Source organism: Pomacea canaliculata, linkage group LG11 (genome assembly GCF_003073045.1).
Source record: "Pomacea canaliculata isolate SZHN2017 linkage group LG11, ASM307304v1, whole genome shotgun sequence".
Lineage (NCBI taxonomy): Eukaryota > Metazoa > Mollusca > Gastropoda > Architaenioglossa > Ampullariidae > Pomacea > Pomacea canaliculata.
In genome coordinates, this window is record NC_037600.1 from 11,703,899 (window position 1) to 11,728,177 (window position 24,279).

Genomic DNA, 24,279 nt, shown 5'->3' on the forward strand with positions numbered 1-24,279 from the left:
GCTCACAGTGGGTATGATCCATAGCTGTACGAACTAGAAATGAACATTATTGAGCTGTAGTGGGTGCTAACGCCGGGTATGAACGACAGTAAACTTTACCGGGTGTTCTGATTGGATAGAAAATAGTCTGGTGCTCACACTGGGTAGGAAAGATAGCTGTACCAAACTCTGGGTATCAACGATAGTGAACTGTACTTAGTGTTTGTATGAACGACAGCTGTACTCAATGACCCAAAATGTTCACACCAGGTATGAACGACTCTCAGCTGTCCTCGGTGTTTAAAGTCGAGACTGAGCTGCACTGAGGTCACATCTGATGACCAAAGAAAGGGAAAGGTCGCAAAACTCGGCAAAGTGGAAGTGCAAATTGTGTTGGACCCTATTACCCTCCCTCAAACCCACCCCACAACTACTTTACACAGTTTGAGGCGTTGCTTATGGCTGGCTGTTGCAAGAAATATGTATACATTATTTTTGTAATGTTATGAGGCAAGGCAGTTTTCTTTACGAGTTTTCAAAACTCGTGTACACTTGAAAATGGCTTTTATGAGGCCAAAGACTGTTGTTTGGCAATACCCTCTGCTTGTTAAACTCTTTTCTTATCTTTATTTTCTCTTCCCCTCTCCCTCTCTCTATTCCCTTTCAATCTCTTTTTCTCCCCTTCTTCACCAGTCATCGCATTAGGTAATGACAAAGGTACGTATCACAATATTTTCTGACTGACTGAACACTTGAGTGCCTTGTACAAAAATTCCAGAAGCATCTGAGAATGAGGGACCAGGTCCTTAAGGTAACATGGATTAAGGTAACATCTCTATTGGTTGATATGAAGGAGTCAGGTAACAAAATGTAACAAGGCAGCTGCCTTGGGGTTTGATGCCCAGAGGTTAGAAGCCTTGCATGCTTACTACAGGGCGTACAGGTGTCCAAACCAAACTTCGTCTCTATTACAAACACAGAAAAAAAAAATGTTTAACGACCAACACAAATTGCTGGACTGTCGTTGACAAACTTTTTCCTTCACGATATCTGCTTGATAAAGCAGAATATTTCTTCTTCCCTTCCCTGCCGGCCTTCCTTACTTTGTTGAGTCTTAATTTTTCTTGTTTCATGGGTAGCATCTCGCCCACCCCGACTTTCGCCACATTTTGTAGGAAGAGCAAGTACCCTCTTTATGTCACCTTCTGCTCAACATTAGGTTTGAACTGATGGCGGTGGAATAACCAGCTGGAACTGAGTGCAAAGGTCTTGGTTCGTCTCTATCTTTGCGACCTTCATTATTTCAAGAAAATTTGTTTTTGGACTCTCGTCTCTCTTCATTGTATATGTCTAAATGATCGTACAGACATACAAACATACAGACATTCTGGTTCTGTGAGATCTGTTGCTGCTGATGCTGCTACTGAATGTTGCGAAAGCGTTGCTAGTGAGAGCGCCCCCTAGCGAGAACTCTCGCGCCGAAAAGAAACGCCTACTACACACATTGTTACCCGGGACTAAGGAGCTGGGCCTCGGGCATTCATAGAAGTGTGTGTGTGTGTGCTCGTGTGTGTATGCGTGAGATTGTGTGTGTGGTTCCTCTCTCCCCTTCCCTCCCCTCCTTCCAACAAGGTAGCTGTTATTCTTCCCCAGACCGTGTGCCCCACCTCCTGATCATTGCTGCTCTACCCTGCGCTCCTCCCAGAGCCGTCTCGAGTTGCCCGCCTTGTTTAGGGGGCGGCGGACGGGGTGCAGGTAAGTTCAGGCGATACGATGAGAACGCAGAATGAAACAGGGTATTATGATAAGGGTGTTACTGAGGCGGACTATCGTGGTGCCGGGTACGCGGGTAGCCCAAGGTAGGGGAGCGCCGACAACAGGCGTTAGTAGTGGTGGTGGCATGACCACTCGACAACTCGGGTGTGACCAGCCATTTCTCTATACTTTACATCACTTACTGTATTTTTTCTTTCTTTCTCTCTCTCTCTCCAAGCTTTCTCTTTTCTTCTCCTGTTGTCCTTTTTTTTCGCTTTTTCATATGTTTGACAGGACAGTTTATCTTTTCAAGTTAAAGAATAATAATTCACTTGGATACGAAAGTTTTGCCAAATATGTACACGCGTGTTCACGCGCACATACACACAATCTCAGTCTTTCTCTCTCTCTCTCGCTAATCCAAACCGTCACCATTTCCCTAACCAAACTCTGGCGCCGAAGCCGCCGTTAATGAAGCTGGTCTCCCGTGAACCTTGCTTTATGAGGCTTCACCGCATCCTACCCGGAATAACTAGAAACACCTTTGGTCACATTTTCAACCAGTGTTCATTTTCCCGAAATATTCTCCAACCTGGCTCACGATCGTCTTAACCTCCACTCCTCCTGTCTTCCTATCCAAGCCCTCCCCTCCCCAACAAGCTAATATCATCCGTACCACCCACTAACCGCTACTTTGCCCATTTTTTAACCGCTTTTCTTTGCTTCTGTCTTCCTCGATCTCTCTTTTTTCATCTTGGGCGGCTTTTCGGCCAATCGTATTTTTTGTTCAATCAACTTTTTTCTTTTTTTCTTTCTTTCTTTTGTTTTCGTTCTTTCTTTTCTTTCTTTCTTTCTTTTTTCTAGCCACGTTTCCAAATCTGACTTCTCTCACAGGCTGTGTCTGGAACCAAGAATCAAGTGCGTGTGCAGAACCTCCCCCACCCCCACTCTCTCTCTCCCTCTCTCTCTCTCTTTCCCACGGGGCGATCACTCTCGTAAAAACCTTGTGCTTACCACGTCTGTTCCTTCTTCTTTTCTCAGTTTCTCCTGACGCCAGCGCCAACAAAGCTCAGATGCGACTCCCACCTAGCGCCCAGCCCGTCTGAGCAGCCACACGACGTCGTCGACATCGTTTTACACCAGCTTCCGCCTCAACGGACACCTATTCGAGTCAGGCTGCGGTCGAGTGCTGTTGCCAGCATGCCGCTGGTGCACGCAGGTGGCCGTTGTCGCGTCTCGAACCCTCATCGCCACTTTGATATCATCATCATCACAACAAGCGCCGCCACCACCATCACCATCACCACCACCACCACTACCAGCAGCAAAGTCAAATCGAACCTGACAAAAGCGAAGACGCCAACGGCGACAAAGACCACACACGCATTTGCGGAAAACGCCGGCGATGTGGCATCGAACACAAGGACTTTGTAGCTAAACGACGGAGTGTCGGCGGTTCGGCAGGTAAGTGCGGAAGCGGCGCGGCAGCGGGAAGGCGGCAGGGCGGCAGCGGTGCGGGAGTTGGCAAGTGGTTGCACTGTTCCGGTCACGGTTCCCAGAGCCGCAATGGTGGATGATACCGCCCGTGGCACAAAATGCGGCCCCTGTCTCGTGCAGCAGTCCAGTCCCTCCAACCGCTGGCGGCGGTTCTCTGCTTCTATCTGCTGCTGTCGGTTCGATGTTCGAGTCCTGCCGCTAGGACCCAGGCGGTTCCCCCTCGACCGCAAAGACAGAGCACTCAGTCTCCGCTAGCGGTGGCGCGGGAGAGCAGCCGATCGCGACAACAACAGCAACATCAACATCAGCATCAGCAGCAGGTTCCGTTATTCAACGTTTCTCGAAACTTCCGTTGGTCGCTTGTCAGGGCCAAGCGCCAAGAGTGGACGCAAAGTCGAGTGAGGTCATTCCAAAGTGAGCTGTCACACAGACCTTCGTCAACACTGGCAACTTTCAGTGGTGGTGTAGGTGAGGATGGTGTATGTGGTGGTGGTGGTTGTAAACTTGCACCCATTTTGAGTAAAGGCCAGCAGCAGCAGCAGCAGCAGCAGCGGCGGCGGCGAGAAGACGTGGAGGTAGAGGGTGTCCGTGTCTTCGAGGTGAGACTGGGGGACCAGACTCGTCAGCACCCGGCCACAGAGCGAGAGTCCATGGTTAAGTGGCAGCAACTGGAGGCGGCCAAGCACCAGGCCGCCCAGCGGGAGGCGGCTGCCCACAAGCTAAGCACGTGCACCCGCACGGTCTTCCCTCGTCGGGGAACTGTTCACCCCGAGAGCGTCGGCAACGTCCGACATGCCATGACCTTTGACACCGACGGCGGAGGATATTCCGCTGAGTCTGTAGACGATGACGAAGTTGTTGATGATGGAGCGGATGTCGGGCTAGGGAAAGGAGGTCAGAAAAATGACAAGAAGAGTCTGGAACCTGCAGAGAAGCTGGCGCAAAGATGGCGGGCCGTTCTCGCGTCAGCAGGCGTCAACCGTCACGACCTCGGAGACGGTCATCCTGACCCGCGCGTCACCGCCTCGTTGCATGATCGTGTGCGTCACCTACGTCACGCCAGCAGCAGGAAGTCAGCAAGGGATGCACGAAGAAATCGTATCGGGAACCCCGTCGAGCAGCTGGCCCCACGGACGCGTCGCTGGACGAAGCCCGGAGATGACGGGTCGCCGCAGCCCGTCGAGATGGCGTCATCGGTGACTCGCTTATCAAACTCTACAACTGTCATCAAAGCTCCTTCCACATACCGTCCTCGTCCTCGGAAAAGGAGTGCGAATGATCTCGAGGTCAAATCCTTTAGACCCTCCCGCGCTACCTCAGGGGTAATGACCTCTTACGCTCGTGGTGGGGACAGCCCCAAGTCACGTGGTCCGTCGACTTCGGAGGCGGGAGAAATCACGTCCTTGAATCCCTCAGGTTTCGGGAATGCCGTGTACTTCAGCGGACTTGAGGTCCTGGTGCTGAAGAGCTCGCCTCACGTAGCCCCTTGGAGAGAACTCCCAAGAGCTAGCTTCTCCGTGGAGTTGTGGGTTCAGCCGGAAGGAGGACAAAATACCCCGGCTGTTATCGTCGGTAAGTGCGTCTCGCATCTTCTTTATCACCAAAATGTTTAGCGGGTTGTAATTGTTTTTCAAATGAAGCTGGAATAATTACGCAAAATACTATCTTCCAAAATCTGGATAAAAGCACACTCCTTGCTTAAAATCGAAACATTACCATGTGCCCCATACATATGAATTCACCATAAATCATGTCAGCATCGAGATGTCAGAATTGTGCAGAGATATGGTTTCAGCCAATCGGACACCTGCCACCATTTGCCAATTAGGCTTCTATGTACAAATGTGACGTCACGAGTTTGACCTCTTTCAGTAAAACTGAAAAGCGGGTATCTCTAGAAGGAAAAGAGGGTATCTGGGAAAATAATTCCTTGTTCTAAGTCTTAATTCGAAAATAAAAGAAACTCCACAAGTCCTTTCCCACCTTAGTCCGTGATGGTCACGGCAACGTGTTAATCCACTGCTTTTACCTGAGCCCTTCTTCGTTCAGTTATAATTTTAATCCTTTGCCTCCTTAACCATTAGCTCTTCATAACCCGTGGCGACTGTTCGCCTGCGTGCGTGCATCAACCATCAATGTAATGCAGTATTCTGCTTGCTGTCCTTTGCGTGCGTGCCTGTGTTTGTGCAGGCGAGAAAAGTAAAGATTCTATTTTCTTAATTTTATATAAAAAAATTATAAAGCCTTACATTACCCAAATAAACTTTAATATAAATTGTTTGCGGCCCTATGCTCCACTGGGGGCGAATAGGAACAAGAAGAAGAATATAAATTGTATTAAATTAATATTTCAATGTTCAGCCCGTTTATACTACGGAATAAAATTAACCCAAGTTAAGCATCATGACCCAGAACTAAATGAAAATTATTTGTTTCCAAGACATTCTTCCTGAGGAAAAAAAAAGTTGTCTCCAAGGTTGTAGATGTAGGGCATTGTCCTCTTCCAGACATTTCGTTTCGCTATTCGCGCAACATTGTCGCAAAAGGCACTGAACGACTCCCTGGAAGAAGGATTGGCGTGTGACCTCCCTTATCACTTCGGACACCTTCCCTGCTTTTTTTTTTCTTCCTCTCTCTCTTTCCCTTCCCGCCGCTCTCCCAAAAACAACAAAAAAATAAACAGAACGAAAAAATAGCTCTTACAATTCGTTTTTTCCTCACAGTGCCAATGTCAGCTGCACGTTTTTCCTTCCGTAAGTAGCAGCATGTACTCCTTACATAATTTTTCTTTTCCCCCACCCAATGGCCCCGCTAGTTGGGTTCAACAGCACGTCTTCAATGGCGGACGTCAGGAGAGGGTGGGTGGGGATTGGGTGGGTAGGTAGGTGGGTGGCGGCGAGACGAAAGTTGTAACTGGCGCCCCGATCTTGTTTGTCAGGACGCCCAAGAGCCAAGGGAGAGCACACCTTTTTACTTCCCTTTCGGTTTTGTTTTCAGTCTGTGAGTAGGTATATATATTTTTTTTTAAATTTTTTATGGACGATCCCGTAATTATCGCGCGCTTTGCCTCGAAGAGGTACAAGGTCGGGTAACGACGTCATCCTCTATTTTTAGACCTGTGCACCGAATAACCCGCTGTACTCATTGATCAGGGGTTATCGCTAGAAATACAAGAAAATGAGAGCAACGATTGTGTGAAAGAAAGAGAGAATTTATGCATTTGTGTGCCTATTTGCTAAAGGTGTTATGAAAGCAAAAATATACCTACAATGATATAAACATAAATAACAGCAAAGTTTGAATGAAGAATAATGTAAATACACACTTTTATACGGTTGTCTACATATTTATATGTATATATGCAAACGCTTCGGTACAACACAAACCCCTATAAATAAAAAAGTAAAGTAGACACTCATCCATTGGATGCTGGGGACGCATGCTAGGGTTATGGGAAGGTGAAAGTCAAAACTGTCCACCCGAATACCAAGCTATACAGTCACGTGGACGTCCCCTCTGGCTCGGATGCGAGTTTTATCAAAGTTTTAACGATGTCCCGAGAAAGAAAAGAAATGAAACAGCAATTAAATACCATTCATCAGACGATGAGAGCTGACAAAGCTTGTGAGAAAACTGTTGACTGAGCAGGTGACGAGCCAGGGTAGAACGTATCACCGGTCACACAGAAGCAGAATCTTCATTTTTACTTGGGTTTTAGTTTTATTTGTTTACTTTTTCTGCTGCTCGGATCCCACCAGACCTTTCAACTGCATCCGTTAGCATTGCAGACTTGACGAGGAACTCCCAGTAGAGAAGTAGTATCAACATAGTTATCATTTTGTTATTAGATAACAAATTATTAGAGCAGATAAGGAATGAAACGACGACTCCAGTAGCGATGAAAGGTGAGGGGAAGTGGATGTGTTTAATTGCTATAACGTTGTCTAACCGCAAAGGATAGACGGGGGAAGGGACAATCGTTTGACTGACGAGTGTCGAGCTTACCCCATCCCCCACCTCCTTCCTTCATTCCGTTTACCCAGACCGTCAAAGTAAAGGTAAAGGTCGTCCTCTAACCTTTTGGACTTTTTGTGGGGAGTTAGGTGTTTATTACAGACTATCTCCTCTTTCTCTCAATCCTTTACCTTTCCCACCCCTCTCAGGAGTCAGGTACCTATCCCCGACACCTGGGTCGGCTGGGAAAAGTTCAGAACGGAACACGGGTACTGAATCGTCGCGCCTCTGAGTTCAAATGTTCTAACCGCTCTCCTCCCCCAGTGAAGACCTTCTCAAGCCTCCTGTTTAGCGTGGTCACGTGTCATATAAAGTGTTGCCGTTTCCTGTTTAGCGTGCTCCCATGCTTATATTAGAAGCGAAGAGCAGACTCTCGCGTACTTTCCCCTCTTTCCAATCCACCCACCTGTACCCGAGTCTGCAGACTGTTGAAAAAGGTAAGGGAGAGAAAGAGAGATGGGCATCGTCCGTACAAAAAAGATGGATTTGAGAAACGTGTGATGTTCAACACCTCACCCGCACCCTAACGAGCTAAACAAAAAGTGTCGGCAATGACACTTACCTGTTGTTTACGTGCTTATCCACACTTAGCCTTTCTTTGCATCAATCTTTGTGTTTAACAAAACCACTTCACGCAAGCAACGTTTGTATAGTCCCATGCAAATAACAATTTTGCATAGACTAAATATCGTCCAAATAAACGATAATTTTGTGCAGATTTACTGCAAGGTCTAATGAAGAAGCAATTCTAATTTACTAATTACCTAGACGTTGCGTTTAAGTAAACAACAATTTTGCATAGACAACCAAGTATAAATAGCACTTTTATCTAGATCTCAGGCCTAGCCTAAACAAACAACAGTTCTGTGTAGGCTTCATGTCAAATCCAAAAAGGAAATTCTTGCATAGACGTGACACACCGAGTAAAATATGAAACACAACAAATACGCTTCCTCAGAAGCAGAAGAGGGCAGCTCCGATAACCAGCATGCATGTATATTTATCACAATTTCCACATAAACAGCTATTTCTCCCCCCTACCCACCTATCAAAAAAAAAAAAAAAAAGATTTTTTTTCCAGCATATGTCAAGCAAACAGAGCGCGCCCTGACCTCTTGACAACTCGTCATCGAGGCTTCGGAATTTCCGAACTTTACCGAGGGTGAGTCACGTGACTGATGTCTCGTCGCCGCCGGAATCTGTTTATAGAGGAGATCTCATAGTTTTTCCTCTTCCTTTCAAGACGTTTTCTGTCATTGGGAGACAATGGGCTTTGTGGCTACTGTGTTTCAATGCCAGACAGTACGTACGTGCGTGTTAGTGTGAGTGTGTGTGTGTGAGTGTGAGTGAAGCTTAGCGGGGATAACGATGAAATGTAGCTCCGAGGGCGATCCCAGACTGTCGCATAGTATTATCCTCCTTTGCTAAATATAAGTCATGATGCATGGCGGCTGTCATCAGGGGGCGCCCCGCGCGAATTTCACGAAAAAGAAGGAGGACGGGTCGTGCTTCCGAATGGAGAAGGAAGGGAAGGATGAGGAGGAAAATAGAAGAAGAACAAATGAAATAAGTTTACACAAATTTACACAAGTGACCGCCGGCACCAGTATTTGAAAACATCTTGACAACTTTCTGTCTTTGTTCGATTAACTTTCTAACGTTTATTTCTCACTTTAAATGTCTTTCCAGTAATTTAATTACTAAAAGGTCTGCGAAATTTCATTTAGTACTGGCCGAAACGAACAGCGAACTTTAAAAAAATTGTATTTTTTCCCCTTTATGAGATGCTGCATCTGTTATTTATATATGTATTCTGAATATATAATTTATTTTAAACACGAAATTTAAATGAAGTGTTATATACCCTGTTTTACATTTAATTGTGGATGCAACATATTTCACACCATCCGATGATGCGACGATGTTTCTCTTAGGATTTTTTACTATTCAAACCAAATTCCTTTTGCTGGGTTAATCAAAAAGATGACCCTTTGAAGATCTTCTCACCGTATCTGACTCTACACTAGTAGTTTTACTTTTCAACAATCGCATGAATCGCATGCGGACACCACCAGTTGCCCTCATCCAATTAGCAAAACCTCGGGTGATGTGGTGACTGGGTGGGTGGGTGGAACCAAACAAACAACAAGAGAAAATGTTGACTAATTGCTTTACTTAGAGAAGATTCTAAGATTACAGGACATAAGGATAATATCAAAGCAGTACTGAAAACCGACCACCTAGCTTGACCGAACAGCGCTCAGGCTGAGATAACAAGTCTAGCGGGGGTCAATAATTAAAAAACAATTAGTAGCAGTAGTTCTACCGGTGCACTGTTACTTAAGCTTAAAACGCTTGAGATGCAAAAGTTCGTGGACATGCGCAGTGACAGTGTGACTAAAAAAAAACAGAACTAACCCAAGAACTGATCAGAAGCGATCGGAATATTAAAGGTGCAATTTTTTTCCTGCTGGTTGGGTAAAAGATCAGTGAAAGGTGCTAGTTCCCCAAACTGAGGTAAATTCACCCCACCGACCCACCCAGCAACTTCTGATCCCAAAACACACTCCTCTAACAGTTCTTGCAATGGCATACAATGGTTTGTGATGATTAACGGTGAGCTTAACGCGCCGAATCCGAATTCTTCAGGTTCTGTGGGACGCGATGCCTTGTTTGACCAGTTGCAGGTGACTGAACACCCGCCGTCCTTCACACACACATTACCGCTAATCGTGTATGCTTTACAAGAGTCACTATATCGTTGAAATGAGGAAGTCTCGCCGATCCGTAATTCCGCTGCCGGCGGGTGGGCTCCCTCATCCACTGCACATTAATTCCCCAATGCCCGCCCGAACCTTTCTCCCTCCTCTTCACCTCCACCTTTCTCCCTCCCCGTCACCTCCACCTTTCTCCCCAGTCGTGATGTCATCAGTCAAGAGTTCCAAACGTCCACAGGGCGCTGGGACCCTGACTCCAGCCCCTGGCCGTAACTGCACCGTGGTATTATCAGGGTGGTGAAAGTTTTAGCTATCCTCGAGAAGCAAGAAAAGGGAGCGAGGAAAGTAGGTGAGAAAGTAGGTGAGGATACAAACAGCCAGTGCAGTCAGTGTAGCGGTTGGGGAGGACTGCGGAGGGTGGCAAACCGCAATTGTTCACGTCGAGGCAAGAGCTACGCAGCTCCAGCGAGGACACAACTTCATCTCCGCCGACCTTACACCCCATTACCACCTGTAATTATCACCGGGAAGGAAGGGAGCGCGTGAACAGTCAATCTCTAATTTGTATTCTTCCCTCACTTCCAGTCTTCCATTCTTAGAGAGAGAGAGGGAAATGCCGTGCGCAGTCTGAGTCTGCACAGTCGTAGTCCTAGTCGTTTTTTCTGGTTTCTTCTGGGTTTGTTTGTTTGTTTGATTTTTGTTTGTTTGTTTGTTTGTTTGTTTGTTTGTTTGTTTGGTGTTGTTGTTGTTTGTTTTAAAGAGAAAAGGCGGCACAGAAGTAAGATCTTTTAGATGACCGACGATCAGAGGCCGTGCAAAGCAAGTAGCAATCAGCTGAACCTCTAATATCGTATATAGGTCTTTCTAAAAAAATCGGAGAAATAAGCACGAATGCTTGTCCAAGTTTGTCATGTCAAGTAAACTTTGCCAACTAGTTCAGGCTTTTGTCCATACTTTCCGAATTAAGGATTTAAACCCACTTGTAGTGTTAGCATACAGTTGGCGGGTCTGAACACCTGGATCAAGTTCTCTTTCACGCTGTGTGGGAAAGTTTCTGATTGTTGCTGTTGTTACATAAGAAGAGGTGAAATGTGTCAAACAAAGTTAAATGGAAAGAGACAAAAACAAATAGTTATTAATCATCAAAAAATGATACAAAACACACAAATAAACACACTAAACAAAAAATCAACCAAATACAAAATACATACAAAAAACACTGAACCAAGAAAAGCCAACCAAGCGCAAAAATACAAAAAACTCTAAACAAAAAAAAAACAAGCTAACAAAAAAAAACAACAACATACCGTTGGACAGATACAGTATGTGCATCACGCAGGAAAAGAACAGCGTGCCCGAGACGAAATGTGAATCCACGGGACTTGATCTTCACTGAACTCTTTGGACCACTCTTACACTGTGAAGAGATGGTTGAAGAGGGTTAGGGTTGGCTTGTGTCATCTTTGGTGCTAAAATAGTCATTAGCTGTTGTATAATTTAACTAATGGCAGTAGTCAAACTGATTCGTGTGTAGATGTTAATTTACCGATTAGTAAATGGTCGCGTTGACCAGCAACACATCACAGTTGTCGCAAAAGGCCGCCATCTCCATTTTCCCTCCCCATTACCCACTCCTCTCTTTGACCTCAGGTCTCTCGGGTGTTTCGATACCCCCACCACCAACACCTTCAATGTCGATATTCGAGGTTCGAGATGTCCTGAGTCTTTTGCGAAAAGGAAATGCAGGAATCTTGCGGCAAGATGGGACGCGACTGCTATTAGTTTGAGATCAGTGGACACGACCTGCCACACAGACAACAGCTTCCTCCCTGCATCCTCCCAACGGACAGTCCAAATTTCGTCACCGGTGATCCCCTCAACCCCCACCACCACCATACCCCATCACCACCACTCTTTCTTTCGCTCGGTCTTTTCTTTTTTTTCCTCCCTTCCCCTATCACACATATGCACGCGCGCACACACACAAAACAGCGCACACATACACGCATACTTTGCCCCAGACAGGCGTACGAGGTGTGTGTGTGTGAAGGGGAGGGACCGGGTCCGGCCTCACCGTGTGACTCATCCTGTCCGCAAAGGGAGAAGAAAGACCAGACAAGATAACAGCTCGCTTTGCCGGCCTTGACCTTTGTCGCCCCGGCGCCATTTTTTCTGCGGTCAGCGCTGGGCTCAGCGGGGCAGTCAGGGTCAGAGGTTAGCTTGCGCTGGGTCAAAGACCAGTCTTCACCCGCGACTGTTACCGTACGATAGACTTGTGAAGCCTCTTCCCCAATGTCACCCCTCTTTCCCCCCAACTTACTCTCACCGTCTTGTCCCCTCCTCCAACCACCCTTCCCCTCCCCCCACACACATCACCACCACCACCACCACCACCACCACCACCACCAAGCCCTCCCCATAGGCATCCTGCTTGGACAATGTCAGCAAGTCGTCCGCCATTGAGCTGTTGATCCTACTTCAATCCTCCGTCTTAGGGGCGTCGGTGGGCATTGTTGGAGGCGTCCGCCGAAACTATTTTTTAAATAGCGGAAAAAGAAATACAGGGTAAAGAAATACCTAATGACTCGTAGGAAATGTGCTTTTATCATTCGAGACCTACCTCACAGCTCGGCTTCTTCAAACTGGCGCTGGAACCGGTGTGTATGTGTCGGGTATCTGTAAGAGAGAAGGGAAGGAGAGAGTGTGTTACAAAGATTATTTACAAAGTCTGAACAGCTTATCAGAACTAAAACAGCTTTGACACTTCCTATGTTGTCATTAAACACATCATGGTCATGTTATCAGCATCATTACTATTATTATTACTACTATCATTAAAAGTGTGATTGATATATCGTATGATCACAGTTATGAAGGGTCATGCTCTCGATGCTTAAAACAAGTGCTGACAAAACTTCCTACAGTCTCTAAAACAAAGCAACATGGGTTAAAATCCATCAAAAATGGCGGTAAAATAATGTAACAATCTCTCAAAGCAACAAATTTCTGCTACAGATAAGATGACAAGATACGTTACAATCTGTCAAGACAACAAACTTACACCAAATGACATTTAAAACAGGCGTTACAATATGCCAAACAAGCAACAAACATTATTACAGACAAGACGAGAAACGTATGCCACAGTTTGTTCATTCAACTTCTAATCCTACTTCCTTTTTTTTATTGTTGATCTAGTTGATATTTTTCTTCTTTGTTTTAGCCAATTTTTCCTTATTTCTATTTATTTTTTTTTTTTTTTTTTGAGACTCTCCATCAAGAACATGGCAATACAGCCCATGCCAAAAGGTCATTTTACAGTTCACGAGCAATAACAGAACGGCTCCAAACCGGGTGGGTATCTGACTGAAACAGCGGCATTACCCACCGCATTCACAAAGCCTACCCGAGTCCATCTGGAGGCAAGCATTTCTCGGGTGTATGGAATGTTTCGCTGGCTTAGCGGCCTATTGTCACAGTCAAGCGGAGTGATACTTCAGACTTTTCACCTCCTTGCTCACAATTCATACTGGGGCAAGAAGCCATCGCGCGCATGTAGCAGAGCATGTTGTGCTAGTATGCTTGTATGTGTGAGAATGTGTATGTACGAGCGTTCATGCACGCTTGTAAGTGCGTGCCTGCGTGTATAAGTGAATGCGCACGCGAAGGATGCAAGCGCCATCTGTAACCACATAACCATATGGCAACAGATTGTCATTTGTGTGGTTAGTCTACCACGTGCAGAAGACACTCTCTATTCTAACCTTCCCTCTCTCGGCTGCTTATACCTGCTCGTCAATTAACCCACTTCATTGTGCTATTTCACAAAGGCTAGAGATTTACATTAATATACACCTCTGTAGAACCTTCGAGAACCTTCTATACACAAAGGTATCAGTTTAACACTTTCCGAGGTATTTGGACGTGTCATCAACGGTGGTTGGATACGGAAAACTTCATTTTCCAGGAAAGTCATATGGTATTTGCGGCATTTCACCACTTGTATTATCACTCGATCTCGTCGTCGTAAACATCAAAATGCGAAACATGCAGGGTATTGGGCACGTGGGTGAGACAGTCGAAAGATAAGTCTTACCGCGCAAGCCAACATTATCTTGCAAGTGAACGCTACATACGATGCTCACACGTCAGTCACTTTAAAAATCTCCAAACAGCCCACGAGCCGCCATCTTTCCTGTTCCCCAAACAAAAGGTTTAACGACATGGGAAGAAAAGTAAAAGAAAAGAAGAGTTTTATAAACAAGCCAGTGGTGCAATTAGAAACAAACAATAACCAGCCAATGACACGGATACCTATCGCTGTCCCAGTCCAGAAACATTGCGTTGCTTTTTCCAGAACTGTTTGTTTACCCAGCTACACTGTTACAGCATGTAGTGATACGCACGTCAACAACATGAACAATGTCACGTACAGCCGCCGAACAAACACCATCCTGATGAGTTAAAATTTTCCCCGACTTTAGTGTCTTGAAACACAGGAAAATACAAGTACATCGATCTTCTTAACAGATCTCTACCTCCCACAGGTAGCCCAAGTTCTGGTCGCGTAGTCCGACGGTCTGTTCTTGATGATTGGCTCCTTGCTTATTGTTCTCTAACCCAAGTGTCTTCACATTCTCCGAGTCTTTGCCCTCCTGGCTCAAGTTCCTTGGCGTTCAAAGAAACCTGAAGACGCATCGATCTAAGAGAACTCCGACCAAGTGTTCCTTTCGTATTGACAACCTACTGAGAAGTGCTCCCAAGAAGTCATTGTTGTCGTTCTTAAACGTTGTACATTCAGACACATGACATACAACCCGGGATGTCGTTGAACCAACACACAACCCGTATCATTCAACTAATCACTAACTAGCCATCGGAAACAGGAAGGAAGACCATACCCCCATTGACCCTTACCAGCTCTAACCACGTCTGCAGGAAAGCTATCAACATATTATTATTTGTGATATTACTTTAATTGTTTTGTTAGGGTTACACCTTTATTCTACTGTGTTTCGCTGGTAACCCAACATTCCTTGCTGTCTCCCACGTTCTGCTCTTTAATCTGCATGGGTGGTCTGACGATCCTGCAAGGTGCAAAATCATTCGCAGGTAAAAGTTATGAAGCTGGAGTCAAGTGTGGGAAGGTACGAGATAAAGCCATCTATATACAACTGTGAGACAGTCGAGAAGATTACCGCCCCATGGGGCACTCTCTTTATCATTCTCTCTCCCCTCCCTCTCTCATTGTGATGTATTCCTTTTATTTTCGAGAACTATTAGAGCTTACTGGCATCAATTTAGGATTGTGGAAGGGTATTTCTGACTTCTGCTGAGGTCACCGTGCATTGCAAAGATATTGCAGCAAACAGGCGTTCTCTCCGTGTCATAACCCATAGTATCACATCCTACATTGCATTGACTCTCCTCACTCTCAGCCTTCCAATGGTTTCCAGGTTAAAGTTGGTGTTTGTAGACTTGGTTTGGATTTCAATGTCACAAATTTAAAATATTTCTAATGCCGCAAAAGGCGTAGAGATCCTTTTTCCGTTCCCATTTCGCTTCCGATTTTCTCTAACATTTTTCTTGTATAATTTCTTGATACCTTCTCTGTCACATGTTACAGCCTGTAGTGTGGTGTAGGAATGTACGAGTAAACCACAGCCACGAGTCTTAGTAAAATGTCGTAGATAGTCAAAAATGCCTCGTGGAAATGTTATTTTACCGTTTTCAAAATTTATCTTACATTTCCCTCAGAATTTGCTTTCCTTGCATTGCTTGTCACGTGTCAAAAAATTACTTGTCATTCTTTGCTCATCCGTATTTTCAATGATTTTAATTTTGCAAGAGATTTCTTCGTGAAACCTCCAGTAAATACTGCCTGCTATATCACACAATTATTTCAGATGTTTCCCCACCCAACCCAAAAGCAATTGCGCATGGGAAGCACGACCGACACGATGTGCCTGCAAACTGAGATTGAGTGCGCGTACCAATTGCGAAATTTTTTTTTTTTTTTTTTTTTTTTTTTTTTTGTAGATTGTTGTCTTTTAAAGAAATGAGGCAAGTGTAAGGATTTCTGTGATAAACTCTAAGACATCCAGCCATTATTTTAAATTAGAGGTTGATTTAATTTGGCTGCAAGTCTCTCTTACAGTTTCTTCTCTCGTGCTACATGCAGCATCCCGCATGTAAACCTAACACCTGAAACTTATATATAATAAAGAGAAATGGGAACAGGGTGAACAATCACTTATGCACGTGCATTAACCCATACTAATGCGCAAATATATGGAAGCACGGACGCTTATTCAAACAAATCGCGCCCACAGCAAAATATGCACCCAAATATGTGCACCCATCTATTTATATAACTGACAATCTCCTAGACTTGTTTTATTTATATATGCGTGTATATATCATCGACAAGTTGTTTGAAATACTTCAGAGGAGTATTTTGTACGTACCATATCCCACATGTACCGCATAACCCCCATACACACGCGCACCCCCACACACATATATTTATGTACACAATTAACCTCAAATATCTGAACGGATCTTTCCATGATTGCATGAAGGTAAGTGCACTCTTGCATCCGCAATCTGCATCTTCACACGCATTTGTGCTCATATGCGCACGCACGCACACACACACACAATATATATTTATATAATCTTCCCAACCTTAGCTCTCCCTTCCTCCTCAATTTATCGACAGTGTCCTGACCACCAGACGGGGAGACCACCCAGCCAGGGCACCAGAACCTCATTGTCGGCCCTGTCTGTCTGACATCTTCCCCTTCCCCCCTCTCCTCCCTGCGCATATCCTCCCAAGAAGATGTCGTCCAGACAAGCACCACACCGATGAAGTCATTTCGGTTACAACTATATTTACTACGGTCGGCCCGGGGCATGTGCGCATACCATTAGGAGCTCGGGCTTCCCGCGCGCAGTGCTCTCCCCTTGCTGGTCACGTGCCGGTGCTGGTCCGGCAGCTCGCGCCGTGCAGTGCAGTGCAGTAAGTCGGGGACGTGTCGAACCGTTTAGCGACTCAGACACGACGTCATCTGTTTGGGTTCTGGACCTTTTTTTTTTTTTTCATTCCTGTCTTGAGGAAGAGGAGGAGCTGGGAGAAAAGGAGGCTAAATGGCCTGTAGAAAGTTTTGCTGGCTTCTGCCCCTGGAAACCCTGGGGAAGACAGGCACCTCCTTGCGTCCACCTCCCATCCACTGCTTCACTCAGTGTGAGTTGGCCCTCGTCCGCACCGTTAGGTCATTGATGGGTTTCCTGCCTTGGAGACCATGAACAAAAAAAAAAATTACTAATGGGATGAAGGTAATTATGATAATGATAAGGTTGTTGTAGGGATGATGATGGCGGCGGCAGTAATGGCAGTCGTGATGTTGATACTGATGTTTGTAGGGATGTATAATGTCGATAGAGGTGTTCATCATGGAGCTGCGCCTTTCGCTGCTGGACATGAAAATGTCGTGGCTGTGAAGAAGGCCGTTGTCTCGGGATCAAGAGTACTCACCACCTCCACGACGACGACCACCACCACAGACTACCACGGATTACCACCACTTTGTCGGAACAGATTTACTTCGACTAAGCCATAGCCATCCAAACACATAACGCAGGATGAAAAGAATTCTACGGGAACCCTCACAGGATTCGACCTCCCCCGCCGTTTGTCAAGAACCTTAGACTTCAATTTTTATTTATTTATTTTTTTTTTTTTTGTCAAATCAGCCGCGCAATGCCTCCCTCGCCCAACATGCTATTCATTTCGAGATGATTTAAGTTATTAATGGATTCTGGGGTATTGTGGGGCAAAGGTCGTATAAACTCAATCCTTCCATCCAAATTTGCATCCAAGTTATATCGTTTCAGATGAAGCTGACGACTACGATGATGATATATTTGATGCATTGAATGATGATGAACCTTTAATGTATTCTTCTTCTAATTTATCGTCGCTTTAGAAATCATTTTGAAAGGCCGTATTTTCTTCTCATTTTCGACTGCCTGTGTATGGTAAACAGACCTTGTTCTTATCATCAGTCATCTTCTCGCTACCAAGAATTTTTTCCCTAGTTACCTGCTGTCCATTGAAATCCATCCATCCATCAAATGATTGCTGCTTTAGACCGGAAGGACGGAACACTTTCCGGGCTGCTGCTACTACGGGTAGGTTTCCAGACTACCCAGCTTTAAGTGCCGTCTAATCGCAGGCTCGCAAGATAACACCACCTCCTTAAAATAACCGTACCCAGCGCGGCGCGCGCGCGCGCGCACACACACACTCACGTGCACACACACACCTGTCGAGCATCTCTCGTCCTACCGGCTTTTTCATCTCAGTATGAAGTGACGGCACGGTCCCGTGACGTTCACGCCAGGATTGTCTCCAGCGGAGCCAGGGATCAGCACGTCACGAGGCTAGCAGCAGCTGGTGACCTTTGAAGGCTGTTGATGGTAGTGGTGACTGGTGATGGTGGTAGGAATAGTGAGAAACATATCTACTTCTCACAATTGAACCTTTGAGCGCAGCACAGTGATAAATACATTAAGGAAGGTAAACAATAAAAAAATTAATAAATCACACACGCGCACGCACATACAAATGCACGCACACAAAATTTTTACTCGCATGGCTCCTAATATCTCGTGTTACACAATGTTCCCATGTGCACAATAAACATGCAATACACATATGCACAAAAAAACATACAGTGACAAAGCAACAAAACATACAACATGTCTACTAATAAAAAGAAAAAAAACAATACACGTATGAACAGTTTCGCAATGCACAAACGAACACACCCACCCACACACCTAAAATCGCACACGCGTCTGCATTTGACAAAGAGATCCGTGGATTAAGCGACTGATTGATCAAACGATGGACTGGAAGTTTCGTCGACTGATCAGCTTCTTCATTCATCGACTGACTCATTGACAAAGCCATGGCAGCGCGTACACCCCAGTGACGCCGGTGAAGCTCAAAATCCCATGATTCCACATCAGCTATTTTTAGACCGGAACACAGGCTCGACCATTTTTTATGGGGGCCTCTGGAACTAACGCTCGCCCCGCCACCTCCTCACCTGTCCATTACCACTTCTATTCTGGGTGCACAGCGAGAGCCGCTGCGAGTAAATCACGCACCCGCACGCGCGCCAGGTGACGTCTTGATTGGCAGAGGGCGCTGTCTACCTGTCCCGCCAGCGCGCGCAAGCTCCAGCCCACCCACCACCTTCCCCGGGGTCAGTCCGTCCGACACCTGACCTTTGGTCGTCCGTCGCTTGCTCTGATCGGGTCACGTGACTGAACTGCATGCTGTGACTGATGTCCGCACCCACGCTGGCCGGTTTCTGTTTCCTGACGATCCTTTCACGGGGGCAAAAAGAAGTGTCTGCATTAAAGCTTGTTTCTTTTCTCATCCCCTTCTCTCCCCCGACCTCAAGGCACTGTGGATCGGAGGTCACGGCGGTGACGCACAATGTTTTCCACACTGGGCCTGGCATCATGGAACCTCGTTAGGCACCGACGCCTAGCTACAGGGCTCCAAGACAGGAATTCATCTCAGACTTGGCCCCAAAGTTTTTAATATTCGGAGTTATTAATCGCTTCCCGTTCTCAAAAAAAGCTACAACCACTGGTTGTTTAAAAATGCAGACATTGTGAATGACGTAACGACTAAGAACTTCTGGAAAAAGTTTGTTTTCTTTGAAAATAAATCCTACTCTCTATTCTAAAGCTATTTCTTATCCATTATTTAGCTTTCTGCTCTATTTTGTTATTTATATTTTTGTGAATTTGATTTTTCTACACTGGACATCAGTATGTGATGAATTCCCCGTGTATGGAGGTAATTCATCTTATATTAAGTAGGGAAATTCATTCCATTCAGGGCCCCTTCGAGGTTCGACCAACTTGAGTCATTAACACTAATTTAGACCCTTCAGGTCCCCCAAGACAACTCTACACCATTGACTGTATCAAAAATACACACATACAGCATGACGTGGCTTACAACCTTTTACAACTATTTCTTTATAATGAAGCATAACTCTATTTTCTATTCAATATTTAGCCTTTAATGCATTCTTTTTATTTGTCATTCACATTTCTTACGGGCATTTTATTGGTTCTGACACTGGGACCTTCTGTGGGATGAATTCCACTAAAGTGCTCCGCACTCAGCCACCAAGTTCTGCACCTACCCACGTTCCGTGCAGCCGGCCCCCGAACGGCGCGCGTGGGAGCCAGTCGACTGACAAGACGAAGTTTGTGTGCCTTTGTTCAGTCGTTCGATCTCCTCGGTTTGGTGAATTTATGTCCTGCGGTTCTGTTTCATAAGTTATCAGACATGTGACGCTTGTACCCGACACTGATCAATAAACATTGTCTCCGTCTCTTCCTTTTCGCATCATCTTTTAACATTCTCAGATTACTTCTTTTTTTGTGAAATGTAAGTTTATAAAAGTAGTATTCCAGTAAACTACACCATTTTATTTATGTTTTCCTGTTAAAAAAAAACAAAACTAGAGTTTTGATTCTTGACAAAGTTTCAACAATTCGTGTTCACAAAGGAATCCTTACGAGTGTTCATTTGAGTAAAAAGCTTTCTCTCAAAAGTAAAATCATTCTGAAGCACTTGTTGGTTCAAACAAAATATTGACAGTATGATTGGAATAAGGTTTACATGTTTAAGAGGTAAAAAACTGTTGTATTAAACATTCATTAGAAATTTGTCGTTATATAAATGATTCATATTTTCAATAAATACGTACGTAAATAATGATTATCAAGTTCAAAAATGTATTCTGCTTTAAAAATGTATGGTTTCTGTTATTTCCCTCCTATTAATCTACTCGCGAGCTCTAGCGGGCGTGCGTGTAAAACTTGAATTAAATTTTAAGACTAACCCATTTTGTGCCATTAGACTTTTGTGAAGATACTCCTTTTCCTTGAAATGGGATAAGAAGTTGAAAATTTCATCTGTCGGTAACTGTAACTATTTGCCTCCCTAAATTACCTTTTTTTTTTTTGGAGGATAGAATTGTTCATCCGACGACGTTCCTGCAAACTAGCGCGTGACCGAAACGTTCAGTCGACTTTCCCGCTCTTATGTGAGAAAGTCGCTGTTTGTCAGAGCAGCCTTAAGTCGTACTGTGTGAGAGTAGCCTTCAGTCGCGGCGTGTGTAAGCACCCATAAACTCGCAACTTGATCGACTTCACTGTCATTGTTTTTCTTCTTTTTTTTTCTCTCTCTCCAGGCCTGTCAGACACCTGTAACAAATTGTCGGCCGTGAGCCACTGGTCAGTGGGAATTCAGACCGTTGGCCCCGTTGGCAACCGTAGCAGCAAAGGCGGACAGACAGACGCGCGCTTCTACTTCTCGCTGAAGACTGCACGTGCGGCGGAGGCGAGTCGACTGTACGCTCACAAGCGTTACACTCCGGGGGAGTGGGTGCACTTGGCTGCCACCTACGACGGCCAGAAAATGGCGCTCTTCCTCAACGGTGCCCTGGTGACCGTGGGTCGCAAGCAGTCCAAGGAAGTGTTCCCTGCGCCTGCCGCCCCTTGCAAGGTGCTGACCCTCGGAGGGAGGGTCGTAGGCGGTGGAGAGGGAAGTGGTAGTGGTGGTGGCGGAGGTAGTCGTGTTGATAGCAGTGAAAAAGAAGACAGCGCTAAAGGAAGTGACATAACGCCGCGCGCCTTCTCCTCTTCTTCCTCGTCTTCGTCAATGTCGTCGTCGCCGTCGTCATCCCCCACATCCTCTTCCTCGCCGTTAATATCGAACATGTTTAGGGGGTCTGTCGACCAGCTGCGTGTGTGGAGTCGGGCTCTGAACCATTCTGAAGTCTGGGGCATGGTGCAGCAAGTCGCAACCTACAGCGCGGAACATTCCAGAACTGATACCGGCTTTCCCACAGCTTCCACCTCTCAGGCTCCTGACCTCAAAGATGACCGTTCTCCTCACAAGGGTCACCAATCTCCCCGTCGTCCTCCGCTGCAGCCACCGCGAGGTTCCACGGTCGAATCTATAGCTAACGACCACCTCGCGGATCCCACTGACTTGTACATCGCCGACACCTTCGACGACCTGAGCAAGTGGTCGCTGGATGAGGGCGGCCGCACGGCCAGGTTGTCGCCGTCCACCCTGAAATACCCGGCACGCTACCTGTCGGCACCAATCCCACTGTGCGGACACACGACATGCGACAGCCCGCCCCTGGCGCTCTCCTACTCGCGCTCCTGGCAGTTGCGGCCGGCCAAGCAAGTCCGTTATCGCGTCGTCAACCTCATGAACGACGACGGCAGCGACCCGACTGTCAACGACCTACAGATCCTCAAGCAGGACGACGCCCTCAACCGCGCCTTCCGGCCCTACAACATCAGCTTCCGGCTGGACGTCACCAACGTCAACAGCACTGCGCTCAGGCGAAGATTCATCATGTTTGGATGTGACCCGGAGAACATTGGCGACGAAGTCTGCAACCCAGAGTGCCAGCACACGAGAACAGGTCGATCCTTTTCTTTTCTATCTTTTTTACCCGAAAAACTGAAATAACCTCTTTGCTCTTATTGCTGTACTTCATGATACATCTCCCAGCTTTGCATTATTGAATATACACTGTATATGTTCGAAGAGGTTTATCACTCATTTTGATCCATTTCTCATGCTTTTCCTCATACAAATTTGTCTTTAGTGTTATTTAGTATGCATAAAACGGTTCTTCTTCCTTTCTGACCTTCTCTCTTGTTATTATAGTATCATGCAGAATGTTTGAGGTGCCTCTCAGACTTTCATAATTACATCCGTGGGACAAAAGCGTTCATAGTTTCATTAACTTCGCTTGCGAGTTCAATATTTCATATCTCATTCTCAAATGAGTTTCTTATAAGGGACACAATAGTTCGAATAGCGAGGACAACATTAAAACCTGAATGTCTTATTGCATACCCGGAATTCCAACAGCAAAGTTTCATTGTACCTGACTATTTGTGATTTATTTTCTACCTTAGTTTTTAACTTCTTATCTTCTTTATCTATACCTGCTACATTTTTAGAGACACTGATGGCTCAACTTGCAAAACAAATAACTTTCTTTTAGTTTGGTTCTGTCATTTTCTCTCTCACACACACACACACACACGTACACACAAAATATACATATACTGTGTGACAATCTCAGCATGTAATACCCACAGAATATTTGATAACCATAACAAAAGGGATAAGCATAGAACAGCCGTTAAACACAGCAATCTCATAACAATAGTATCCTCACAGGCTTTGATGGCGGCGACTGCGATCCCATCCGCACGGAATGCGAACCTCGCATCAAGGGCAACGGACGCTGCGACTTCGCCTGTAACAAGCGGTATCACGACTGGGACGGGGGTGACTGTTGCCTACCCGGCCCCGACACCCACTACACCTGCTACGACCCCAGGTCCCCTTACAGGTGAGCGCCGCACCTGCCTTTCGTTAGTGGCGAGAAGAAACAACGGGCCTCCGACTTGTACCTGGCTGGTCCTGTCTCAGAGAACTTTATCTCCCTGTATACATCGCCGCTTCTAATTAACGACTGTCTCGTTAACGATCTTTCCCTGGAGTTGCAGATGCAGTTTTGAAGCGGTCGTTCACGCATGTTTCTTTTTACTGTTTTAAAATGTGACAAAAATAATGAAAGGGGAAAAAGGCTAGAAGCTGATCGGATACAAGAATCTTTGGTATGACGTGATTTGTCACGTGATTTATGTGGGCACGTGCAGCTCACTGCACGGGAGGGGCCTCCCTCCATGATGATGTGCAGGTGGGAGCTAAGCATCGGGTAACGCTAACGTTGACCAACATTTCAGAAATATACAGTAGCAGACTCGAATCGAACCAGACTTTGACAAACAAGACTGACAATGTTGTTGATGATGTTGATGTTGATGATGTTGATGATTGATTGATTGATTGATTGATTGATTGATGATGATTGATGATTGATGATGATGATGATGATGATGATGATGATGATGATGATGCAGAGGTTACGTGTCGGTGGACCAGTTCCGGGAGATAGTTAACCTGCGCAGCGATACTCAGCTTAACGTGTTTTTTGCCGACTGGACGACCAACCATCTGATTGGCCTCGCCACCTTTCCATGGGAGAAGAACATCTACTCCGTACAAGGTAGGAACCTCGACACACTACAGTAAACAACCTTAGTGCACGTGGCCAAGGTTGAGTGAAAGGTGTGGGGCTCACCCTGAGGCACGTGTTTAAACTAAATTGTAAACAAA

The 24,279-nt window shown here is 45.7% G+C and overlaps 1 protein-coding gene and 1 long non-coding RNA gene across 2 annotated transcripts in view; one reads left to right on the forward strand and one right to left on the reverse strand.

Annotated features, from left to right (window-relative positions):
* LOC112575081 (pappalysin-1-like) overlaps nt 1-24,279 on the forward strand; it is a 56,861-nt gene that overhangs the window by 14,808 nt on the left and 17,774 nt on the right. Inside the window, exons 2-5 of the mRNA XM_025256640.1 lie at nt 2,776-4,803; nt 21,254-22,504; nt 23,275-23,449; nt 24,024-24,169. Of these exons, the coding sequence (XP_025112425.1) occupies nt 3,330-4,803; nt 21,254-22,504; nt 23,275-23,449; nt 24,024-24,169 (3,046 nt within the window). The 5' untranslated portion in view covers nt 2,776-3,329. The remainder of the gene's footprint in view (nt 1-2,775; nt 4,804-21,253; nt 22,505-23,274; nt 23,450-24,023; nt 24,170-24,279) is intronic.
* On the reverse strand, nt 11,175-20,378 carry LOC112575086. Its single transcript, XR_003101559.1, has 3 exons — nt 16,890-20,378; nt 12,583-12,638; nt 11,175-11,379 (listed from the first exon to the last, which is right to left on the reverse strand). It is a non-coding gene; the product is annotated as an uncharacterized LOC112575086 (long non-coding RNA).